Below are 24,311 nucleotides of genomic sequence, written 5' to 3'. Positions count from 1 at the left end.
CTAACCAGAGAAAAAGGGTTGTTTTTTAACAAGTGCCAAAATCAAGTAGCAAGATTCTGAAGCTGATCATTTCTCACAAAAGCACTCATGCTATAACCCCTTTTTATACAGAAAAAAGAAAAAAACAACTGAGCAAGTAGCTTAGCATTTTATTAGCCTACCCTTCCAAACCTCTCAGACTTCCAGAAGGCTCCTAACAGGACCGTGGCAGGCTCCTGGGGAAGTGCTTCACTGCGGTGGAATGCAGACCACATACGTCATCGTGCAGGAAATACACAGTGGGTCCAAGTGCACCCACATGGGCAAAGCAATACAGATTAAACAGTGATTTATTTCATCCCAACTCCATCCATCATTTCAAAACTACGTTTCACCATGCTACTCCAAACTGGACCCGGCATCTTCTCTTCCACCTCTGCCAAGGAAAGCAAAGACCCTGGAATCCTGCTCTTGAAGGTTTAAACTGGGTTTATATGCTCTGTGGAGGCAAGCAGAGGAAAAGAGAAATGGGGGGAGCCCTGAATAGTGAGGGGAGGGTGGGGGTTTGGTCTGCTAACTACACAAACTTCTGGTTATTCTAGACTGGGTTTTGATTTTTAAATTCCTTATTTTGCTTTCTGGCATTGGTAAGAAGCCCCCTGGGGAATGTCATGCACTTTGAAACTTTCACACCCCGATTTACATCAACCCATCCAATCCAGTGTTCAAACCCCTTTAGAAGAAATTACGGTGGGCCAGAGTAATACATACCAAGTGATGCTGTTTGTTTTTTAAAAACATATACAAAGAACACAGAAAAAAATCCACATGGAGTTCTAACTATAGCAATTTCCTCCTGCTCCCTGGTCCTGAGTTTGAACGTGGGTGATTTTGTTTGTTTGTGGCAAATGAGCAGAGAAAAGAATGAAGAATTACAGATGAGCTTTGGCCCCTCTTCACAAAACAGACACGTTTTAATTTTCAGTTTTAAAAATTCTCCTTCCCGAACTCAGCTTATCCCCCCATTTCCCAGATTTCTTTTAGAATCTGCAGGACACCAGAAGGTATTTCTGCTGAAGATGCTACTCATCTTAGCCTTTCAGAAAGTGGGCTAAGGCTTCTCTTATGAATCTTCTAGGAGAATGTTCAGAATGCTCTGAAACTAAGTTTTAAAAAATCCTACCGGTGACAGCGCTCTCCAGGCTGCAGAACCTTCATTCTCTCCCTGTCACCCTGTCCCTCTGACTCTCTCTTTTTCTTTCCCATACATACGTACCACAAACTCACACTGGAATTAATGAAATGAAAACTATCAAGACTAAAACTACTAAACAGAAAAGCATCTTTGCTAAACCTTTCTCCGGACAACTTTTAAATGCTCAGAACAACTTATTATTTTGAAAGATTTTATTTATTTACTTTAGAGAGATGGGAAGGAAGGGATAAAGAGAGGGAGGGAAACATCGATGTGAAAGAGAAACATCCATCAGTCTCCACACCCCCAACCGGGACCCTGGTCTGCAACCCGGGCATACACTGGGAATCGGACAGGGGGCCCTTCAGTTTATAGCCCAGCACTCAAGCCACTGAGCCACGCCAGCCGGGGCTCAGAACAACGTTTTGATAATGAAAACATTTTGATAATGATACCTCACCTAAGTGGTTATCAGTGCAGCTTTTTAGTTCACTTAAGCTGCCATAGATCCACCTTCTGATATAATTAAATAACATTTTAGCTATCTTCCGGACAGCATTCTTGGATGCCTCAAAATGTGTAGTGAGGAGCACAGCAAACTGATACTTGGAAAATGTTCAGAGAGGTGCGGAGCATGGAATGGCTGGACCCAAATGCCAGGATTCTGCAAACCACGCTGGCCCCAGGCTAGTGAGCGAGAGCATCAAGGGCAGAACCCAGCCCTCCTGATGTCCAGACCCAGGCGACTGCATCACCGTCAGGACCCACCTTCCTCCCTCCCTTTCAATGAAAGCTTATGGGTAATGACCTACCAACCAAACTCTACAGGGCTTGATGGAAAGCAGGCCATTTTCAAGTTCTCTACTCCAGAGAACCATCTCTTGTCTACACCTTCTATTCTGCTGCACAGCTAAAAGAAGTTTGTTTGTGTACCCAATCACAGTCCCTTTTTAACTCTCTTTCTAAGCCTTTCATTTAGTGGGAGTTAATTTTCCATAAAGGAGTATTTGAAAAATCAAATTCCTGCTGAGTGTTTACTGCGTGCCCAGCACCATGCAGGTGCTAAGTGCTCCGCATGCCTCTCATCATTTAACCCTCGCGACCACCCATGAGGCAGGTGCTGCTGTTAACTCCATTTGGCAGGGAGAAATGCATGATGTGACTCTGTCTCCATCATCCATTTAGTATGATAGAGCTGGGATTTTACTTATTTAATTCTCACCTGAGGACATGTCTATTCATTTTAGAGAGAGAGGAAGGGAGAGAGGAGGAGAGAGAGATACATTGATGTGAGAGAGAAACATCAATCGGCCGCCTTCTATTTGCACCCCGACCAAGGATTGAACCTAGGTACAATGTGTCCTGATCGGGAATCGAACCTACAACCTTTTGGTGCATGGTACAACGCTCCACCCAACTGAGCCACCTGGCCAGGGCCAGAGCTGGGATTTTAAATAGTCGATCTTTATGCTGCAATGCAAACTTACATCGCAGGTACAATTTTAGGGTCAAGGACCAGAGAAAAGACTTCCACTGGTCAATTTCTGGAGCTGTTACCCATGCCAAAAACAAAACAAAGCACTATTTTTAAAAAGGAAATGAAAGTTCTGCACATTTTTATTAGGATTGCAAGTTTGTTAAATTTTGGCAGGTCAGTGTTGACTCTAATAGGAACTCTGTCCTTTCAACAACACCGAAAGCCCTGACGAAGGCAGGTCCTATGTCAGATTTGGAACCGAGCTTCTCAGGCTTGGTGTGCAAAGGGACCCTCTAAGAGCTAGTTAAAATGAGGGAAATAAAAGCGTTCTTGGAGTTATTACAGAACAGTTGAATCAGCTGCTGGATCAACACCAAGAATCATTGTATAAGAATGAGATAGGATGACTCCTAAACACAGTATGATTGTGATATTATGATATAATAAGAAATATATATTTGGTTTTCATCCCAGCACCTGGAGAACTCCTCAAATCCTTACAATTTCCTAAGCGATATGGGTCAGAGGGTATCTTTTGATATTCATAATAAGCCCCTGTCAACTACACCTGTGTTTCTATTAATTGGATAACATCATATGGGACCTGAGATAGCTTCAGGATGTGGGCTGGGTGCCAGAGAAAGAACATAGGGCCGGAACTTTCAGCCTCATCCTCCCGTGAAGAAAAAGGGGCTGCAGACCGAGTTAATCACCAGTGGCCAATGATTTCATCCAGCATGCCTATGAAACGGAACCTCCATAAGAGGGTGCGTAGCAGAGTCTCCTGGTTGGTGAACCAATTCATGTCCCACTGGGGTGGCACACCCCAATGCCACAGGGACAGAAACTTTTGCACTCAGGATGCTCACTTACGTCCCTCTGCATCTGGTTGTCCATTTGTATCCTTATAACACCCTTTGTAAAAAAACTGTAAATGTTAGTAAAGTGTTACCCTGGGTTCTGTGAGGCGTTATAACAAATCGTCAGTCTGACGAATGGGTTGTAGGAACTCCTGATTTCTATTCAAGGTGGACAGAACTGTGGGTAACTTGGGGACCCACTACTTGTGATTAGCATCTGAAATGGGGGACAGCCTTATGGAACTGAGCCCTTTACCTGGGGGGTCCGTGCTAACTCTGGGCAGTTAGTGTCAGAATTAAATCTAACAGCAGAAGGCCCAGTTGGTGTCTACAGAGAAGTGGAGAATAGCTTGGCATGGCACACCCAGATATTTGGTGCCAGAAGTGTTCTGTATAGGTCAAAAAGAGATCATAGTGGTAGGAATGACTTACCTTTAGCTCAGTAGAAAATATCACTCTATCTTAACAAAGACTGTTAATCAGAAACCACAGGTAGCTTATATAAAGAGATCATAGGTTTAATTTCCAAGAAAAAGGGAATCTCAGCCAACATACTTCAAGGAGTCTAAGTCCCCAGTAGCATTGTCTCAAGGGGAAGAAGCACAGAAACTCCGGGCTGACGTCATTTAAGCATGCAATTCCTCTGAGTCCCCTTTGACTAAAGACCATGTTCCTCAAGTACCTTTCTGCCTGTGCCTGGGTTTCCCATGTGGTTATCCAGGGAGAGAAACCCGAGTCATATAGTGTGGGCAAATCGGGCCAGGTCTCAACGACGTCTCGCCGGGAACTACGATAACCCACCAGCTCCGAGAGTGTGCACTCACGGAGTCATGTCAGGACACTGAGTACCTGGGAGTAAGCACTCTCATCACAAATCAATAAAACTGTGTCTGTAGTATTTCAGTCTCATGAACTTAGGTCTGAATCCATCCCTCAGCTATAGATCTGCGTTTAAAGCTTGGATTAGAACCTGTCAGATAGACCCTAGGCCAAGGTCATGAATGCCACCTGTAAAGTCTGTTTGGTATCATACCTGGCAGAGACCCTTAACATCAACTTGTGTGTGGAAGAATGTGCTTATCTTTTACATGTGGCCCTTCCACTTTCCTAGAGAAGAGTAAAAATAAGAGAAATGGAAAGTGTCATCCCTGTACTTAACAGCTTGATGTTTGGTGAATGAGATGCCTAGTCATTATTCTAGAAGTATGGTTCAATCAAGTTTAATAGTTAAAACGGGGGAAAAGGAGAGACTGGGCCAAATCATCATAACCATTTCAGAGAGAGAGAGTGAGTGAGTGTGTGTGTGTGTGTGTGTTTGTGTGCGCACGCTTGCTGGCAGACCTTTACTACTCCCCAAACCGGCAACGATCCCCATCTCCCTCCCCCTCCACCCCTATTCTATCACTTTCCTAAAACGATGACACACCAAGAGAGCATATATACAAATCCCAGACACCGTGACAGAATCTGCCTGGTGTCCAGTAGAACCACAACTCTAGCGTCAGAACGCCCTGGCTATCCCCACATTATCTCAAACTCACACATTTAAAATAAAAAACATCATCTTTCTCCAAAAAACTAGTGCCTCCTCCCAATTCCATTATTTCTGAAAACCAGCATTTCTTAGTCTTCCAGTTGAAAATCTGACATCTTTCAGCCTATCCTCTTCCTCACCATCCATATCCAGTCAACCGTGAAATCCTAGAAATTCCTTCCTTCCACTTCTGTTCTATTTTTAAAGCTGCCCCTCCTCTAGGCCCCGTCACCTTACTCAGATTCCTGCGAGACTTTCCTCACTGCCCAGCCTCCTCAGCCCCTCTAACAAGGTCTAGGTTCCGACGTCGGCTGTGCCTTCCTCACACTGCACTTGACAAGCCAGCACTCCTTTCCCCACAGCCACCAGTCCTTGTTCACGTCCAGGAGCAAGTTCACGGTAGAGCATTAGCATCCTCCATCCCGGCCTCTACCCACCTACCTGACCTCTCTCACGGTGGCCCTCCACCGACTCCCCTCTCCAGCCGCACTGCTAGCAGCACTGATCCTCATGCCAAGAGAACCCCCCCCTCCAGGGATTTCAGGGGGTCACTGAGGTTAAAATTCTTTCCATAACACTAAGATGTTATTCACAGCCTTTCTCACCGTGTTAACATTTAACTGATAGGGCGCAACAAATAATGGAGACAATTGCTGGCATCTCAGCACGAAGACAGACAAGGGCACAAACTGTACTAGAAATTATGGTGCTCCCCAACACTACAACCTCCCGCGGGAAACAGTGTCAGCTTCACCCAACGATGTCCTTGTGGAAGCAGTAGAATGTTTTGATGTGATTAAACCTCACCCCTTAACCGTGTGCCTTTTTAATGGAAGTACACAGAAAGCACTTCTGCCTATGCAGGTCTGATTGCTGTTTCAGGAAACGCACAGGGAAGACCCTTTCTACCTGAGAGAGCGCCTGACAAACTACAGTTATGCAAATGTGGGCACTAGGCTGACATTTTCTCGAAAATGAATGAGGTGAGCCTGTCACTTCGAGGAAAACAACTGACAGTATTTGTTGCTAATGATAAAATGCGAGCTTTCAAGCAAAAATTAGAATTTTGGAAAACTTGTATCCGCCACTGGGAGCTTGACAGCTTCCCAATAATTAATGACTTTTCTGATGAGATGTGGTGAGATCAACGAACGTAATGTTTTCATATTGTATAATGAAATGTGTCAACATTTGGAAGAGCTTCATAACTCACCGAACCAATATTTCTCAAGTCACCAATGCATGATGTTACAAAATTACGTCTGGGTAAAAACCAGCCACCCCAAATGCAGGACAGACTAATGGGTTTTAATATCACAGAGGACCAAAGACTTCACTACTGTAGTTTCAGATTCTACCAACTAAACTTTAAGAAACTACCAATTATTTAGTTTTGGTGTAACATTAAGAGAGTGTCATAATTGCCTGTGAGAGCTATTAAAATATTCCTCTCTTTTCCTCCCACATATTCAATACCCGTATGAGGCCAGCAGGATTTTCGTCATCCACCTCGACCACAGTAATGTACTGAGACACACTAACGGTACAAGCAGGGAAGAGACTCCAGCTGCCTTCAAACAAGCCATACATTAAAGAGATGTTCAAATAAATAAAATAACATCACTTTTCTCATGAAACTGTTGTTGGCTTTGAAAAAAATGGTTATGTTTCTAGGCTGTTTTGTTTTGTTAACATTAATGGATTTATTCTTTTTAAAATAAATAACATAGATATCAGTTTTAATTTTTAACAGTAAATACGGATGTAGTTCATGTAAACAAAAGATCCTTGGAGGTCTCGATAATTTCTGAAGGTGGAAAGGGGTCCCCAAGACCAAGAAGTCCGGGATCACTGCCTTGAAGCAGCTTCTCTTGCTCTCCCCCAGTGTCTTTTCTCTGTGCGCCTGCTGCGTCTTTACGTCTCTACACGCCGCCAATCTTCCAATTCTGCCTTCTTGCATCCTATGAGCCCTCTGGATGAAGAAATGCCCATCTGGAACTTTAGGACCCTTACCTGTCCTACAGTCTGTCCTACGACAAAATCTATGTGGTATCATTAGCTATGTTTTGAAGTCAATGAATTTATTGCACATTATTTTTTCCCCACAAGCACGTCCTAAGCACTGTTTATTCTATGTGCTCAGAATATAGCAGTAAACAAAACACACTGTGCCCCCTGCCCCGCAGCTTACAGTCCGGTATCACCACTCAGAATGTGGTCAGGCACCAGAAGCACGTATCAGTACCACGTGAGACGGCTTTTTAAACATGCACGATGTCACAGGAAAAAAAATTATCTTTTGAGGGGCAGAGGATTTATTCATCTCCCTAATTACTGCAGACTACTTGGAGGTAAAATATTGCCTTTGATTTGTTGTTGCTAGTATAAATAATACAGTTCACTTGTTATGCTAATTACTCACTCAAACAGAAGTACCCAATACATGGATTTATTTCTGGGGATTAAAAATAAAAACAACAAAGGCAAAACAACCTATATCCTGAAGAAGCTTTCCATCTCATAGGAAAGATAAGAGTAATTATAATGTAAGCTAATGTTTCAAAAAACGCGTTTTTGTCGGCCCAATTTTGTGCCATGGGTGTACCAATTCATGTACCAATCTCATGAGGTAGGTAGTATTAGTAGGCCCACTTTAGGGATAACCAAGTTGAGGCTCAGAGGTTAAGAAATGGATGGAGCTGGAACAAGTCAAGACGTCTGACTCTAAAACTGGGAAGGTGGAAAATGCCATCGAGAGATAAAAGAGATTTAAGAGAATCTCGAGGAAGGGGCCAGCGAGTTCTTTCAAGGAGAGATTTTGCCTCAATCTTGGAGCTGCCCAGAACACTAGCTCAGTTCCTTACACGTATTAGCAACTCAGGAGAGACTCATCGATAGAAAGCATGTGTGTGAATTAAGGCTAAACTATGGCCCTCACTAAAGGTACCCTTAAACAGTCTAGATTTTACCAATCCAATTATCCTCAACTCCATTACAGATATAAACCCTAATCCACTCCGTGGCCCAGGGCCCTCCGTTCCATAACACATAGAAGAAAAAATAAACAAGAGACAGACGGACAGGACACCAACTAAAAGGTGAAAGCCACTCAGAAATCATGAAAGAAGCTGATGCCTGTTCTGGGGAAAGAAAGGAAAAGCAGAGGCCGTGGAATGTCTCCCTCGCCCACACTGAGCAGGGATGAAAGGAAATGTCAGTCAGAGGCCCCCCACAGGTTACATCCCTGGAGCAGCTGCAGAAAAGCAGAGTGGGACCTGGAGCATTAGCCCATTACTAAGAAGTGTCCCATTACCAGGTGTCTCAACATCCCCAGCCCTTCAACTATTTTTGCTATGCCTCCCATCGGTCCTTTCCCAAGGATGTGGAGTTTGGGGGCATCTTCGCTCTCTCACTTTCTGACAATTCCACATGTAACATTTTCCTCTGTGATACTCAGAGAAAAGGTTCTGTGGCTCTAGTATGATTACTCTACCTATCTGCTAGGGATTAAATAGGCTTTCATGGGCCAGCCATCTTGTACCCCAACCATCACAGATATTGTGCTATCGTGTGAGAGGAAGTGTTCTGGTAACAAACCAACCGGCTAAAACCAGCCTCTTCGACAAGCCATTTATAGGATGGAAATCTACCTTGTAACAGCCCAGATGTGTCAGTTCGGTGCAGTTCTACTCGAAAGCTTCTTCAAATACTGAGGGAGAAAAAAAATCAACCACCAATGTCCCTAATGATACGAAGGAAGCATCCTTGCAGAAATTAAATTCAATCATCCTCAAGAATAAATCTAAGGAACGCAAAACAAAAAGAAAAAATAAAAGCTTATATTCAATAAATATTATCTCCTCTCTTGGAGACCAGCACCAATATTTGAGTTGGGGTTATCCTGTTCTCTCACTTTCTGACCATTCCACAGGAAATGCAGATAATTTTCAATGGTTTGATTTTTCTAGTCAAATCTGTCCGGATAGGGAGCTTTATTTCACCATTATACACCCAAGGGTTCTAATAGGGAAACATAATATATAAATTATAAGAGTAAATGTTGACTATCCTCACATTTATGAAAACGAACTGGGTATGTTAACTGAATCAGACTTGAGGTACAAAATTTATGAACCACCCACACCCCATCTTTTGAAAAGCTAATGTTTTCCCTCCTCTAACTATAGTAACAGATGGAAGAACTCTGAGAAGCCATCAAAAGATGACTTTGGAAATTTCAAGCACCGTTTGCTTGATAGTTCATGCCACACTTGATAATCCTAGCAGACGGCATGGGACTGAGACTAGAGTGACTGTGATGAAAAGAAGTCTGTGGATCCAGGAACGCTGCTCCAAGGTCAACATCGGCCCAGCTCTTTCTACCATCACAGTTTCACGCACACGTGACAGCTGAGTTTACAGACATTTTCAGCAGGGGTCCACTAGCCCAGGATCCTGCATGTAGGGGGACACGCTCCATCTAAAGCACTGCTGGCTATTGCCTCTTTGGCATTTGAGCCCAGCATTGTGAGATTTCCGGATTTATAAGAGGAAGAAGAGACCCATATGTTTATGTAAAAGTTTCCAATTTCTAAGCTTTGGCATGTAATTCCGAGTTCTCTAAAACACTGTCTACTGGACACAACCTGTCTGTACTTCTGCACACTGTCCATTTGTGATCGCTGAAGCTTTCACAGCATCACATTGCCTCTGCGTTGCCCTCAAGTCAGAGTCATCATTTTCTTTTATATTCTACACGGCTCCCAAGGAAATATTTGGGAAGCAAGTCTCTTAAAGAGAAATAAGAAAAACATGCCTAGTATATCCTTGTCTGTCTGTTCTTAAGCTTTATTTTTTTAATCAAAAAGAATAACCCCATCTCCATATGCCAAGCACACTGAACCATCCCACCCTCCAGAGCTGAGCCATACTGTTAAATGTTAAGCTTTACTGTAGCTTTATCATCTTCTTCTGCCTTTTCCACATTTCTTCCCAATCTCAGTTGAATCTGTGGTTTCAGATCCAACAGTCTCAGGTCCACACCTAAGTTTCCTCTTCTTTACGATGAAGACTTTCAATAAAGAAGCCCAAGGCTATCTTGAGGTCCCCTGCAGCACTCTTTATTCACTTACCAATTCTCACAGTACCTGCAAAATGTTAGCTTTCCTTCCTGAAAAAGTGGATACGATAATTCATACAAATACTCTCCCCCATCTCCTCTGTAATGTATACACTGAGGCATTATCTATGAAGACTCTGTGCCAGGTTAAATAGTCCCCACCAAATTTAGGCCCAGTCACAACCTCAGAATGCAACCTTATTTGGAAATAGGGTTTTTGCAAATGTAATCAACTAAATAAGAGGAAGTCATACTGGATTAGAGGAGGCCCTAATTCAATGGCCAGGGCCTTTATCACAAGGACATGGGAAGGCAGAGGCAGAGCTGCCAAAGAACGCCAGGCATTACTGGGAGCTGTCAGAAGCTGGGTAGAGTCAAGGAAGGAGCCTTTCTTCCTGTCTACACCTCGATTTCAGACTTTCAGCCTCCAGATATGTGAGAGAATAAATTTCTCTTGCTTTAAGCTACCAAGTATGTGATAATTTGTTACAGCAGCCCAAGAACACTAAAAAAACATCTAAACATCTCTTCTTTACTTGAAAACTTAGGCTGCCCAGATCTGGGGGTGGACTTTATTTCTTGTTCTTACTGACGCATGACATGTGCAAAATGGGACAAAGAACCCAAGCACACATTTTAGAAGGCACTCTACATATGGTCAGGACTTTCTCTGTAGAGACAGCAAACTGTCTGTGAGCTACCTGAGGTGACAAACTATTCCTAATGTATTTCTTTGTCTTGGGCATCTAGCACAGTCCACAGAGTAGACTTTTAAAAAATGACTGGCGTGTGTATGTATAGATGAGTGAACAGATGAGGGAGAATGGATGAGCTGATGAACCAAGCAATGAGAACTATGTACTTACAAACTTAAGTTGTGAGGATAATGAGTCTGGGCAGACGGTTCATGATGAAATATGACCAGAAAATTTATGAACATGGCCAGTTGCATTTTTGTGTCTCTAATTCCACTGAGTCACAATCTTAGAGGTGTAAGGACATCACCTGGCATTTCTGGGAGCACCTCATGCAGGACAATTAGGGGACTCTACCCTGTCACTTCCTAAGCAGCCACTTTCTGCCCACATTACCCTCTCCCCAGAAGCTAAACAACTTTTCAAAGCAAGTAAAGCAGAGAAAAAAGTGGGGTATACATCATGACTTAAACTTCCTTAGTGATCAGTAAAAAAGAAGTAAAAGTGATTCCTTACTTTGTAACAGCTTTAAGAAGCAATGATGTTTCCCAGATGGTGATCCACTGAAAGTCTATTCAATTTCCAGCACAGATATCTGCCGGTACCCTCACTTCCACATCCTCGTCTTCCTCTGAGCCCCCTCTACCCACAGTACTCTCATCTGCAGCCCCTTCCAGGCTCCGCCTTGAGGACACCCTCCGTCCTATGCTCGCTGCCAGACCGTCAGACTTTTTCGCTGCCACTCATTTCATTATAGTTATCTTTCTGTTCCCTGAAGTACCTAGTAAAATATCTTATAACGGAAAACAACCAAAAACCATCTTGAACATTCAGCTGAATAAATTTTTTCCCCTGGAACTTTCTACAAATAATTGAGCAAAATCATTTTCTTCCTTAAGTTCACTGGGTGAGATAAGAAAGAGTTTTTATACATCTTACTCTCGAGGTACTCAAATCTAGTTTGGAAATCACACTATCTACCCTAGAATACAATGTGTCCGAGCTATTTTAGAAGCATCTCATATCTGTCTTCTTGAATTTCGCCTGTCACATCAAGGAACTCTCAACTGAGAAGACAAGAGCGGAAGGCCAGTGAACCATTAAAGGGTGTTTAAAAGATTAAAATTATTTCAGCAGGATGAACCAGCTGAAAACTGAGCCTTTCCTATATCCTGGAATTTTCTTTTTTCTTTTTAAAGGGATTGGGAGCTTTTAAAAAGCAATTTAAAAATCATTTATGGTTGAAATTACCAAAGCAATGAAACATAAAATGAACATTTAGAAGAAGTTCCTAAAAGCATTAATGATATATACCACCCAAAGCTCTAACACTCTCACGCTAGCTAAGGCCAGAAATAGGAAGTGCTGCCAATGGCAGTGACAGAATGTGGTCTGTGCCTTGGCTTCCTCCCTCCCCAAGCATCCAGCTTTGCAAGACTTCCACTTTGCTTGCCTTGAGGGTGGAAACCAATCAATTTATGACATCAAAGGATTCAAGCTCCGAAGCAACAGGGATCCATTTGCAATGCAAGGCAACTTTTCAAGGCAAGGGAAGCCTAAATAGCCCCTTTCCTTGGCACCTGCCTTTCTGACTTGCAGACCTACCAGACCCACAGACTCCAATACAAAGAATGTTTGTGACAGACTGAATGACCCCAATTCTTTGTCCCTCCCAAGAGCCTAGAATATAAATAAGAATTACCCTATCCAGGGGCTCTAAACAATTATTTTATACAAGCCGTGCTTACTTTTTCTATTTCTATAGGGATACTGACGTAGCAGACCTCAAAGAACATGAGTGTTTGTCATCCGGCCCCGTCCATCCAACCAGCAAATAGTTAACATTTATGAGACTCTTACTGTGTGCTATTGTAGGAAGAGGCTCGCACCCACACATGGTAAAGACTTGGCTCCTGCTTTCACGGAGCTCGACATCTAAAGGGAAATGTTGGAGTAACACAACAAACTGCTGAGAGAAATATGATAACAGGGACTTACAAACATTTCACTAGGGTACACAGAAAGGACTTCCAACAGCTCAGAGAGTCTAGAAAGATTTCACAGACGAGACGACAAAATTTGAGTTAAATCTCAAGTGCTTATAGGAGTGGAAAGATCCTCTAAAATGTAATTTCCATTTTTCAGATTCTCAATATAACTACCACACACATCCAGTGGAAGCAGTTAGAGCCTGATGTATTCAGTCTCTGGGGACCACATGCCTATGTCTCAAGACTGTGGTACAGTACAAAAAGACAAGATGCTAAGATCTGAAGACCTTGGTTCAAGTCCCAGCATGGCCACTGGAGTATGAGAAAGTACCAAGAATAAGATCTGCCACATAGTAGGCCCACAGAATTTCATTATGCCTTCCTCAATAATTGGTTATTCAGTCCCGCCTATTGCAAGGCAACATCATCAATTATACTATAAAATATGCACCCAATATCAAAATCAGACATTTATTAATACATAACATCAAATGATGTACTCAACACATCAGGGCCATTGGGAATATGTAGATGGCCTCCGTTTTTATTCAATTAGCCATTACTTATTCACTACGTTCACCCACTGTATTTCAGGCACTGACAATACAAAGACAAAACAAATCAACCTCTGCTTTTAGGGTCCAGAAAGTCCTAACTAACATCAGTGTCCAAAATATGGGTAATTTATTATGATAAGAGAAATAAATTTTTATATCCCACTTTTGTACTGGTGACGATCACTAATAATAATAAGCACTCATATTTATCAAGCTCTTGCTATATGCCAAGATACCGTTCTGAAAGCACAGTGTCTTGGAGATGCTCTCACTTAATCCTCACAATAGGTCTATGCCAAAACCCTACTATCACCCCCATTTTACAGATGAGAAGCTCTGTGAGCTGCCTGTATGAAACAACGCTGGGATGTGAACTCAAGAAGCTGACTCTGGAGTCCATGCTCTCAACAATAAGTCAGTCAAGCACTAGACCCCCGCCATACCACGTACCTTTGCTTCTCTCTGTGTGTATCCCGTCTCTGTACATTACGTTTAGGAATGAACCTCATTTGAAAATGGCTATTCTACAAGATGCACCCAGTGTCAAACTCTGTATCTTCAATTTTGTTAAGCCCCCAATTAAACCAACGAGGTACTGAAACCTGTACCCAGAGAGCACCAACACGTGTCTTTCAAAAGTTTTCATGAAGCAAACACAAAACATCGGGTGATTCGCAGAGACTACACCCAATCTACATTTATCTGGGCCACTGTGCCAACCTGGGGCCCCTGAGGGACCGGGACCTCTAGCCAAACTCTAACAGATTAAAAATGCTCACTTTCAAGTACCAACCCTCTCTTTCAGAATCTAGGAGAAGGCATTCTTTTGAACTTTTTGAAACTTCTATGAAACACAGTAACTTCATAGATGCTTTCCCTTTTTTGAATCGCCTCTTGTTTTCTCAAAGGACAGACTACATAGGAGGGAAAGGGGAGCGACATACTGCGCACATAGGATTGTGCACAAAAAGGTGCTGAGACAGATGCTGGAGCGGCGGCCCCGAAAGAAAGGGAAGTGGAAAGTGGTGAATCTTTGAGTTAGTCCGCACAGTCTATTTCAAGAATAGCATTCTAACTGGGAAAGGAAGCCCGAAAGTAGAAATGAGTCTGTTCTATTCTCCTAGGCTTCCCAAAGCGTAGTCTAGAATCCAAAGATAACTGTGTCGTCATGATTCAGTCATAAAGCACAGACCACAGTAATGAGTGTTTACATAAAGCAGTGAATAAGCAAATATATGTACTTTTTAAATATGAACTAATCATGCTGCACACTAACATCTTACAAAATGTTTGCTTTTCCTCCTTTTCTTCCAACAGTTTGTGTTTATTATATATAAACATGGGTGTACTACATAAAATACGGGGTCCAGCACAAACCACACCCCTCTTTGAGTACAAAATCAGAAGCATGTAATTCTGTAACATAACACCACCACACTCATGCACATCATATAGCATTTTAGGTGAAAAGTTCAGATTAAAACTATAAACTATTACACCCATATTATTACCCTACCAACCACACTCAAGCAGGTGTTACTTCTGCTGGACCCTGTATATATAATAAACACTAATGCTGCTATTAGAAGTGAGACATGCAATGTTTAATTTAAACTGATTGTGATCATTGTAAATACTGATGTATGCCTCACAGGAAAGATGAAACCAAGAGCAGTAACAATCCAAATGATCACTTATTTTATTTTACTCACTAATTTACATAGTGGTCACTACCTGAAACTCTGAAGTGTGATCATAAAGTAGGAGTGCACCACTGGCTCTCAGGAAGTTCTAAAAGAATTCCCAAATGGTACTCACGTTAATATTCTGAGACAATGCAGCATGCTGAAATGGGTACAGAGACCCCAAAGGGGCCCCTCTGAAGGTCAGCCCAGGTCTGACTTCTAGTACGTTTTTTTTAAAACCCAACCTCGCTGCTCCAGAGTCACAGCAACAACATATTCTTTCCAGCATATTTATTTGATTCAAAATGTCTGTTCTTACCAACCCATGAAGGGCCCTCACCACACTGTCACCCCTACTTTAAAATTCAAAGGTCTCAATACTAAGAGAGGAAAATGAACATATCCTGTCAACACGTCAGAAAATTCTAATCCGGTTCACATCACGTGTCAAGCACAGTGAGAAGTTCTGTGGACAAGCCCCCAGAAAGGGCTGCGATGACCCAGAGCGAAGGAGCAGCGAGCAGAGGGCCCAGGATGGCGTCCTGCGGCGCCGCAGCGGATGGAGCGGCCTGCACACCTTCGACTCAGACAGCGAGCTCCCCACAGCCCTTACCGACCCCAGCACCCAATAAGCCAAGGGGCTACAATGGAAATAATCTAAATTTTAGCAGTGAGGAAACGGTTTATTGTGAAAAATTTTAAACATAAAATTTGAGAGAGCAGAATAATGAACCCTCATGTACCCGCCTTTAACAATTATTAGCTTATGGGCAACTTTGTTTCCTTTTTTAAATCGCCACCACAATTATTTTGAAGAAAAGTCCACAATATTATTTATATTAGTCTATATTATATTATGTTACGTTATATATTATGCTGTATAAAGTAGTATATTAGTATATCTCTAAAAATTAAGAACTCTTTATAAATATCATCATCATAAAATTTGGGTACATTTTAAAATTTATCATAAATGTGGATACATGCATAAAATGTTTCTGAAAGGAAATAAGAAAAAAAGGTGGTCATCACTGGGAAAAGGGCCTGGAGTGAGGAGTAGGGGAGACTTTAGTAGTTCATTAAGTAACTTTCAGTAAAATTTAAAATTCAGCTACAACAGAAAGCACCAGGTTTGGAAGAGCCAGCAGGACAGGGTGGAAGGGGGATGCGTAAAAACAGGAGGTCGAGTTTGGAAGTGCCTCAATTTATTTATGGAGATTCAGACACTAACAGGTAATGGTGTCCATCACCTACAGGATAAGAATTCTTTCAATGGGTAAAAAGTAGTAGAGCTGTGAACTCAGTAACATTACAAAACATAATTACGATTCCAGTAATGTGCAGGTCTAGACATTTACAAGATGAAATAGACTCGGTGCGAACTCCCTACTGCCAAACCCAGCTACAGCAGGCTGATGAAATCCATCATTTCAAGTCCTGTGATTTTAAAGGGCATTTCAAAAGCATTTCTTTTTAACTTTGCCCATCGCTTTTCCTTATCTGTAGTCCTTGTAGTTTCTCAGTTTTATAAGTTGGGAAAACGTTATTTCCTTCCCTGGTGGTTCTATTTGTATCACACTCACAGAGCCCCGGGACCCACTAGGGCAGTTGGGAGGTTATGTTACAGAAGTAAGCCTTTGCGAGTGCTTGTTTACTCCGAATTCAGAAACAGTGGTGTTCTCCACGTCTTTTAACTTTATGATCGGTATAATGTGGGGCTATGAGAAACTGAAGCTAAAAGCAGCTAACTTTGAGGACCCTGTTCATTCCTGTCACAGTTTTGACTCCTCTGACAAGTCCGAAGACGTTAGAGATACAGACAGAAGTCAATCAGACTAGCTAAAGTGCTAAACTTCTGAATGTATTTTAGAAGAAACACCACTTTCTCATTTTCAAATATCACTTGAATGTGTCTAGTACAATGTTCTCTAGTGAAGGTCAAAAGGGAAATGTCTTTCATAAGCAGACTTTTAACCTTTCATTAGCTTAAGCACAAATAAGTTCTGCTGTGAAATTTAAAATAGCTGGTTCTATGACTCAGATCATGAGTTATAGTCTGACCCCAGCAACTGTATTTCTTTTACTATTTTGCTTAACAAAACCCAGTATTTCTTGATAGTATACAGAAATAGTTCACCTATGCACTGGCAATATTGTTGCCAAATAGATGATATTGTACTGTGCTTACCACCAACGACCTATTTCTTTTACAAAAATGCTTCCCAGAAAAAACTGATGTAGGAACCAAAATGAAACTGTTAAACGATCTAACAATATTTTCCACACAAAGTACCCAACTTTACCCTCAAAGATCATGTTCTTCTCTGCTACAAATGGGTTTTGGGGGTCAGTCTAGAGGTTAATTCCATCAATAATGGAAAACATCAAAAGAAAGTGCCACCTTACGACACCTTTCCCAGGGGTACCTGTTTCGTCTGGGGAGCTGGGCGAGGCGCTGTCGTGGGACAGTGTGGTCCAGCTGGACTCCTCATCGCTGGGCACCAGGTTCTGGATCCGGTGGAGCGCACAGTCCGTCTTGGCCCCTGTTTTAGGATGATCCTTCTTGGTCTCCGGGCTGGATGACACTGTGGCTACTTGGCCGTCTTCAGGGCTGAACTGGTGTTGGTTTGGCTTCTGCAGCAGCACGTCACCATTCCCAATGATGGTGGAGGCCTGGCCCGGGTCCGGCGGGGCCTTCTCTTCCGCAACCCCGTGCTGGCTGCCCACGTCCTGTTCTAGTTCTCTGGCGGAGGTTTCCAGGTCTGCATAGTAATTTAGGAAGCTCTTGGTTCGCCGGGGCTGGCAGGGTAAAATTTCACAGCCTGAGGAATCCTGTGGGTGGGGCTCTTTACCTTCTAACTTCTCAGAAGTTATGTTGATGACCGCAGTGGGACTGACGTTTTTGTTGGGGTCCTGCTGTCCCTGCTCCGCGGCCTTCCGGAGCTGGTTCTCCCCATTCTTCACCAGCTTGATGTTGGCGGAGCCACTTCCCAGCAGGGGCTGTGCGGCGGGATCCGAGAGGCCCATGGCTGCCTGGATGTTAGTTAGTGCATATTTTTTCCTGCATTTGGGGGGTGTGCTGTTCTTGGCCTCTGTGTGCTTGATTTCAGCGTTCAACAGTTCATTGTGGGAGGAACGGAGGTTGAGGGTATTTGGTGGGGTGGCCGGGCTGTTCCGATTCGTGACATCCGTGGTTCCGCTGCTGGCCATAAACACTGCCACAGTGTCTGCACCTGAGTCGGCTGGCAAAAAAAGGAAACAGGTCGTCAGACGCCTGACCTGGTTAAACCGCTCAGCATACAGAGTAAACATTTTTAAACAGACGTTTGCGAGAATGAATGCTTCTGTTACATATGTTTGTGTAAAATATGTAACAGAACCCATTTTCCTCTTTATTTTCACCATTTGCTTCTCTATTAAATAGGAGCAAATAAAAGGCTTAATGTGAATACCCAAAAGCCAATTTATAGAAAAGGTAAAACGTCTGAGGATCCAACTTTTACTTAAAATTAAAAAGTATCTCTCTTCTGAATTCAGAAAAAAGCATTTTCTTCTGGTGGCTTCATTTTCCACAACCTTGAAAATTATTCCCTTGCTAAACATTTGCCACATTTCTATTCTGTTCTTCCCTCAGGCAATGAAAAAGTCGCCCCAAAATCTCTCTGGGCTCCAGCTTTCTGAATTAACCTGAAAGGTCACTATTCAATGATGCACCATACAGCCAAGGTAATTTTTCTCAACTGTGTTTAGAAAATGTGTTCTGAATGCCTAGAAAAATCACACCCCCATTAGAGTGTTTTGCTAATGCCTTTGTGAACATTTTTGACTTGGGCTTAGTGTTTGTGCAAAGAGAAATTTTGGAGAAATGCCTTAATTGCTCAAGAGCACACACATTCACACACAAAACTATTATTACTAATAATATAGCATTGAGCCCGAGACTAGAGACATGTCAGAGCCCCAAAGGAGTTGTGAATGTGTCTGCTGAATTAAAATACAGACTCAGCTGTTTGCAGTCACCATGTGCCCTTGCAGAACTCGTAGGGAACTATCTGACAGTTGCATTTATCTCAAATATTGTTCACACCATCCGTGATTTATTCCATGTGTCTCTTGCTAGGAAGAAAGAACGGTTCCTCAGACTAAAAGGGAGTAAGATTCATCAGCGAGAATTCCTGAGGTTTCACATTTCTCGGCCTGTGTGGAATGACTTTTTTCTTATCTGATCCTTTGCCCTCCACAGAGACCTCGGTGAGTTCTACACCAGCAGTGGGTGAGCCAAAGAACAGCTCCTAACATTCCTAAAATTGCACTGCGACAACTCCCTCATCCTCCCACCGGCAAAACAGGGACCTCCACCCGGGAGGAAGGCAAGAATGTTCCGTGCAGGAGCTTCGAGGTGTCTCTTTCTATCATCGAATGCACCGGATGGGCTGTTTTAGAAAAGAACCCCCACTCGTCCTAGACTCTGTAGGCTTCTAGGAACAGAGGCATCGTCTGGAAAGTCTAGGGAATGTCCCTTTATAACGGAGGGAGGGCCGTGTGGCTCGCAGAGGCAGGCACGAGCTGTAATCCAAAGTGGTTAGGGCATGGGCCCCGTACTTCAGGATTATTACTTATGAGAATTCCTGCTTGTCCTGGCTGCTGTGACTCAGTGGGTTAAGCATCATCCTACAAACCAAAGGGTCACCAGTTAAATTCCCAGTCAGGGCACATGCCTGGGTTGTGGGCCAGGTCCTAGTCGGGGACATGCAGGAGGCAACCAACTGATGTCTCCCTCTCTTTCTCTCTCCCCTCCCCCTGTCTAAAATTAAATAAATAAAAGCTAAAAAAAAAAATCCTGCTTACCCAGCAGCCCCTATCAGCATTCAGGCCTCATTTTACAGAAACAGAGGATCTAGTGTATTTCTCCCTTCCAAACAATACTCTGAGACGAAATTAAAAAATTTAATAGTGTTTTGGCTACTACTACCATTTTATGGAAAACACATGCTTCCATTTACAACTCAACCCTACTCAAGTGTAGCACTCGTGACAAGGAGAGCCCGCCTTGAGCCTACATGAAGTTTTCCCTGAGACACGTATTCATAACGGGCACAGAGAAAATCATACTTAGACTCTTGGGTACTTAGAGTGACGTTATTATGAAAAAGCTAGAAATCTAGTGGCTTTTTAAAAGGCATGGCAAAAAGTCCCTATGTGGCTACTTTCTCATGGTAGGTCCTACATTCTAGCAATGTTACTAGGGAGAAATGTGTATTTACTTTGTTTATAACCATAAACATTTTGAGAAAGAACACCATCCACATTTCTAGGTGATTTAATATTTAAGTAGCTTTCATACCCTGGATGTGACAGATAAAAACTTTTAGCCATGTTCTCATCAGCCTTTTGGATCCCATTGTCCTTCCTATGCCCTTCCTTTGTAACCCCTGTGCTTGTAAGAAAACATGGGGGGAGGGAGAGGCTAGAACAACAGGAACATCCTATAGAAGACAGCTCTGCACATGCTGTTTCTATAGATCAAAGCCTGAACACAATCAGAGCGTGTCTTAGATATTAAACGACGGTATGATCTGAAAGCAAAATGAAGGCTCAGATCTAGAACTAAGGCCGCCAAGGTAATCTTATGAAGTTACAGTTGCCCCCAAGAATTAATATATCAGCTAGACAGCCATTGCAGCTCAAAAAGGTCGTGAAGTAGATGGAGGTTGGCGAAATCCTAGAGAGACCACGGCCGAGGGAGAAGGGCCGCCGCGAGTGAGAGGCAGTGACCCTGGGCATAAGAGCACAGCGCTCAGGCTCACAGGGACAGGCTCCAGCCCTGTCCAGGACTCTCCCTCGCTGAGTGACCCAGGACATCAGCCATTCAGTGTCCTCGTTGGAGGGGAAAGCAGAAACACAAGAGAGGGACAGACCAAGGAGGAAGAACCCAGGTGACGAGAGGAGAGGGGGACTACAGCAGGTGGGGATTGCTGGCCTTGCCCATGACAAGGGGCACTTCTTCATGTAAGAAAGAAGGCGGGGGGAGTAAGGACGGGGACGGGCACATATGTCACCACCGTAACACGAAACCAAGGAAAAGTAAAACTGATAGCCACAGTTTTCTCATGGAGATAAAGCCTTCCCCAGAGGGTAAGCAATCTGGGGAAATCTGAGGAGATGGACAAAGTTTAGAAATAGTTGCAAGGAAAAAACACAGGGTTAGTGACATTTAAAAATTTTTTGAGCTTTGATGGCATAAAAATAGACACATAGATCAATGGAACAGAATACAGGGCCTAGAACTAAACCCATGCATATATGGTCAATTAATTTATCATGGAAGAGCCAAGAATACACAATAGGGAAAGGACAGCCTCTTCAATAAACAGTGCTGGGAAAACTGGATGGACACATACAAAAAAAAAATTAAACTGGACCACTCTCTGTTACACTATACACAAAAATTAACTTGAAATGGATTAAAGACTTGAAAATAAAATCTGAATCCATCAAAATCCTCGAGGAAAACATAGCAGGTAAGCTTAACACATCTTGGCAATGATTTTTTTGGATTTGACACCAAAAGCAAAGGCAACAAAAACAAACAAATGGGACACAATCAAACTAAAAAGGTTTTGCTCAGCACAGGAAACCATCGACAGAATGGAAAGGCAATCTGTGGAATGGGAGGGAAAAAGGAAAGAGAGTCTCCGAGCGGGGTGTAATTAAGGTGCTGGGTGCAACCCCAAGGGCCCCACTTCAGTAGGGAAGTGGCTCTGCTCCTGGATTTCTGGAGGGTGCAGAGGGCCCCTGGTTTTGCCATCACCTCCACATCTATTCATCATGCTATTCTGAGCGTTACCTATGAAGACCCAACATCAATTCAAGAGGATCGATTCCTATTCCAGAGCTGGGTGTAAGTTCAGAGTTAAGAGTGTGACAAGAACTTGTATGACTGCTGCCGTCGCTCCCCTGCACGACGAAGAAATATCTGTTATAGCCTGGCATGTATTTCCTCCTTTTTAGGAAAAAGCCCCCAAATTTCCCTTGAGGAATCAGCCTCCCTCCATGCTCGTTCAACAGATTTTTTGTGTGTGTACTACCATGCGGTAGATACAGTTCTCACTGCTGAGGATATATAGCAGTGAACAAAACTGGCAAAACGAAAATACCTTCACGGATTAGGGATTCAGTCCCTATGTTTCAGGCAGAGATGACTCTACCCCTAACTTCATTAAGCACGTGGCCCAGGCCCAGCCAATCAGAGCAGCAAATCCCCACCGCTATGGTGACTGGTTCAAGGAAAAGCATGCTACCCACGCAGAGGCACTCCTAACTAAGGCTTCTGCCGGAATGACCAGAAGAGGAGTGTTCTCCTCTCTCTTTTCCTTGAACTAGGAGATAGAAGCTTCAAGGAGTCACCACGAAAAGACAACTTGCATCTTGCATAAGCAAGAACCTAACAAATGGGGACATAGAGTCAGGAGACAGAGAAAGTGAGCAAGCTGCAATGACATTGTCGGAATCCCTGAAAACCAATTTTTTTTTTTTTTTTGGCTTAAGCCACTTAAAGATGTTTTTCTCCTTTGAGCAACTAAAGGAGCCTTAGTTTACACACACAGTTTTGTGTTTTCTTTTCTTTTTACGAAGCCTAAACAAAATTATGTAGGCCAGGGTCATTTTAATTTCATGGCTAACCAAGCTTTCCTCACCCCCCCCAGAGTCACAAAGACCCCAGTACTGAGCGGTAAGCCTGTAACTCAGATGACACCGTAACACAGCCCCGTGCTGGAGCCTGTGGTTAAACCTGCTCCCGTCTCTTTCTGAGACCTCTAGTCCCCTGTCAAGGGGAAAAAAATTGTCAGTAACGACAGGAAACTCCTCTCTTCAATAACCTGCTGCTCTTTTTCTGCTCCTCTGACATGTGTATAAAATTGGAAACTGACAAATGGGCCCAGAGTTGACAAATGGGCCCGGGGAAGCCCAGTGTTTGCCTCACTCTTAAATGAGACTTCACATTTTCTTCGTTTTTATTTTTCTGCTATACAATTTTATTTCCACTGAGGAGTTAACAGCAAAACGTCTGTCTACCCTGAGGAATGTCGCCTTTTGAACTAGATCTCAAAGTATTAAGGAAATGAAATAAACTCAAAAAATTTTTTTCTTTTAGGAAGGAGAGGCAAAATAAAGCTGGTTTCCTGAAATTACTCATGAAAGTAAACTCTCAATGTGACAAAAATGATAAGAACTTCTCTGTGAACAAAAGAGGCAAAGGTTATTAGGAGGCAGCTTGGGTCACCCGGTAGGAGAGGTCACAGGTTTAGGGCCTTGGAAGTTTTTAACCAGGAAAGCAACTTCACACAGCTGATTCACAGGGCAGCTTCCCCAGGCTCTTTGAGATACAGGGGCGGGTTTCGAGAGCTAGCTCTAACCACCCAAGGGTTTCCGATTCTCCAGTCAACCAAACGGCCTCAGGGCTCACTCTGTTCAACATTCTAAGTGCAGCCGAGGAGCTCCAAGAAAGATGTACCAATTGCTTTCTTTTGAGAAACTCGGACAGGGCAGTGAGAAGGATAACTTATTAAACAAACCCGCAATAGCTAAAGTAGGGGCTTATAAGAAGGTATTAGGGATGAGCAGAGAGGTTCAGGGAAGGCTCTCCCACAAAAAGCAAAACAACAACACAAAAAAGGCTGAGCTAGGTCCTGAAAGGTAGGTAGGAGTCCACCAGTTGACAAGGAAGAGAAAGGCACTCCAGATGGGGGAAAACGTGGCGTTCCAACATCACTCCTGGGAGATGTGGTGGCTGATTATTTGGAAACGCAAATCAGAATATGTGCATTCCAATAAGACTTAAGACATTAGAGGCAGTCATCTTGGGGTATGACATGCCTATCCCAGGGATATTTTCTCTGCTCCATTTCTAAGCTGTTCTCATCATTTAGAAGAGCCTCAATGTCTTCTGAAGATACATGTATTTTTTTTTTAACAGCTCTGGATTTTTATGGCCAACTCTGATGACTCTAGCAATGATGCAGCCTGGGAATACTGGCTTAGGTGAAAAAAGTACGTAAGCTATAATGAAATGACACAGGTTTTCTTGAATAAGCTGGCCTCGAGTCAATTCCAAAAGGGAAAAAAAAATGTAACAATGAAAGAAGCCTTAAAATAGGCTAATTACTTGACTATGTCATAGCTACGACCTATTCAGAAGAGACTCCTAGGTTGAATCTC

General features: G+C 43.0%; 1 protein-coding gene across 18 annotated transcripts in view; it reads right to left on the bottom strand.

Annotated features, from left to right (window-relative positions):
* Positions 1 to 24,311, bottom strand: part of APBB2 (amyloid beta precursor protein binding family B member 2) — a 317,140-nt gene that overhangs the window by 147,830 nt on the left and 144,999 nt on the right. For all 18 annotated transcript variants that reach the window (XM_053922819.2, XM_053922824.2, XM_053922818.2 and 15 more), the window contains one exon: positions 17,519 to 18,334. In XM_053922819.2, coding sequence (XP_053778794.1) covers positions 17,519 to 18,334 — 816 coding nt within the window. The remainder of the gene's footprint in view (positions 1 to 17,518; positions 18,335 to 24,311) is intronic.

This window comes from Desmodus rotundus, chromosome 4 (genome assembly GCF_022682495.2).
Source record: "Desmodus rotundus isolate HL8 chromosome 4, HLdesRot8A.1, whole genome shotgun sequence".
Taxonomy (NCBI): domain Eukaryota; kingdom Metazoa; phylum Chordata; class Mammalia; order Chiroptera; family Phyllostomidae; genus Desmodus; species Desmodus rotundus.
The sequence above is the reverse complement of the archived record's forward strand: the minus strand, read 5'-3'. Positions and strand labels throughout refer to the sequence as shown.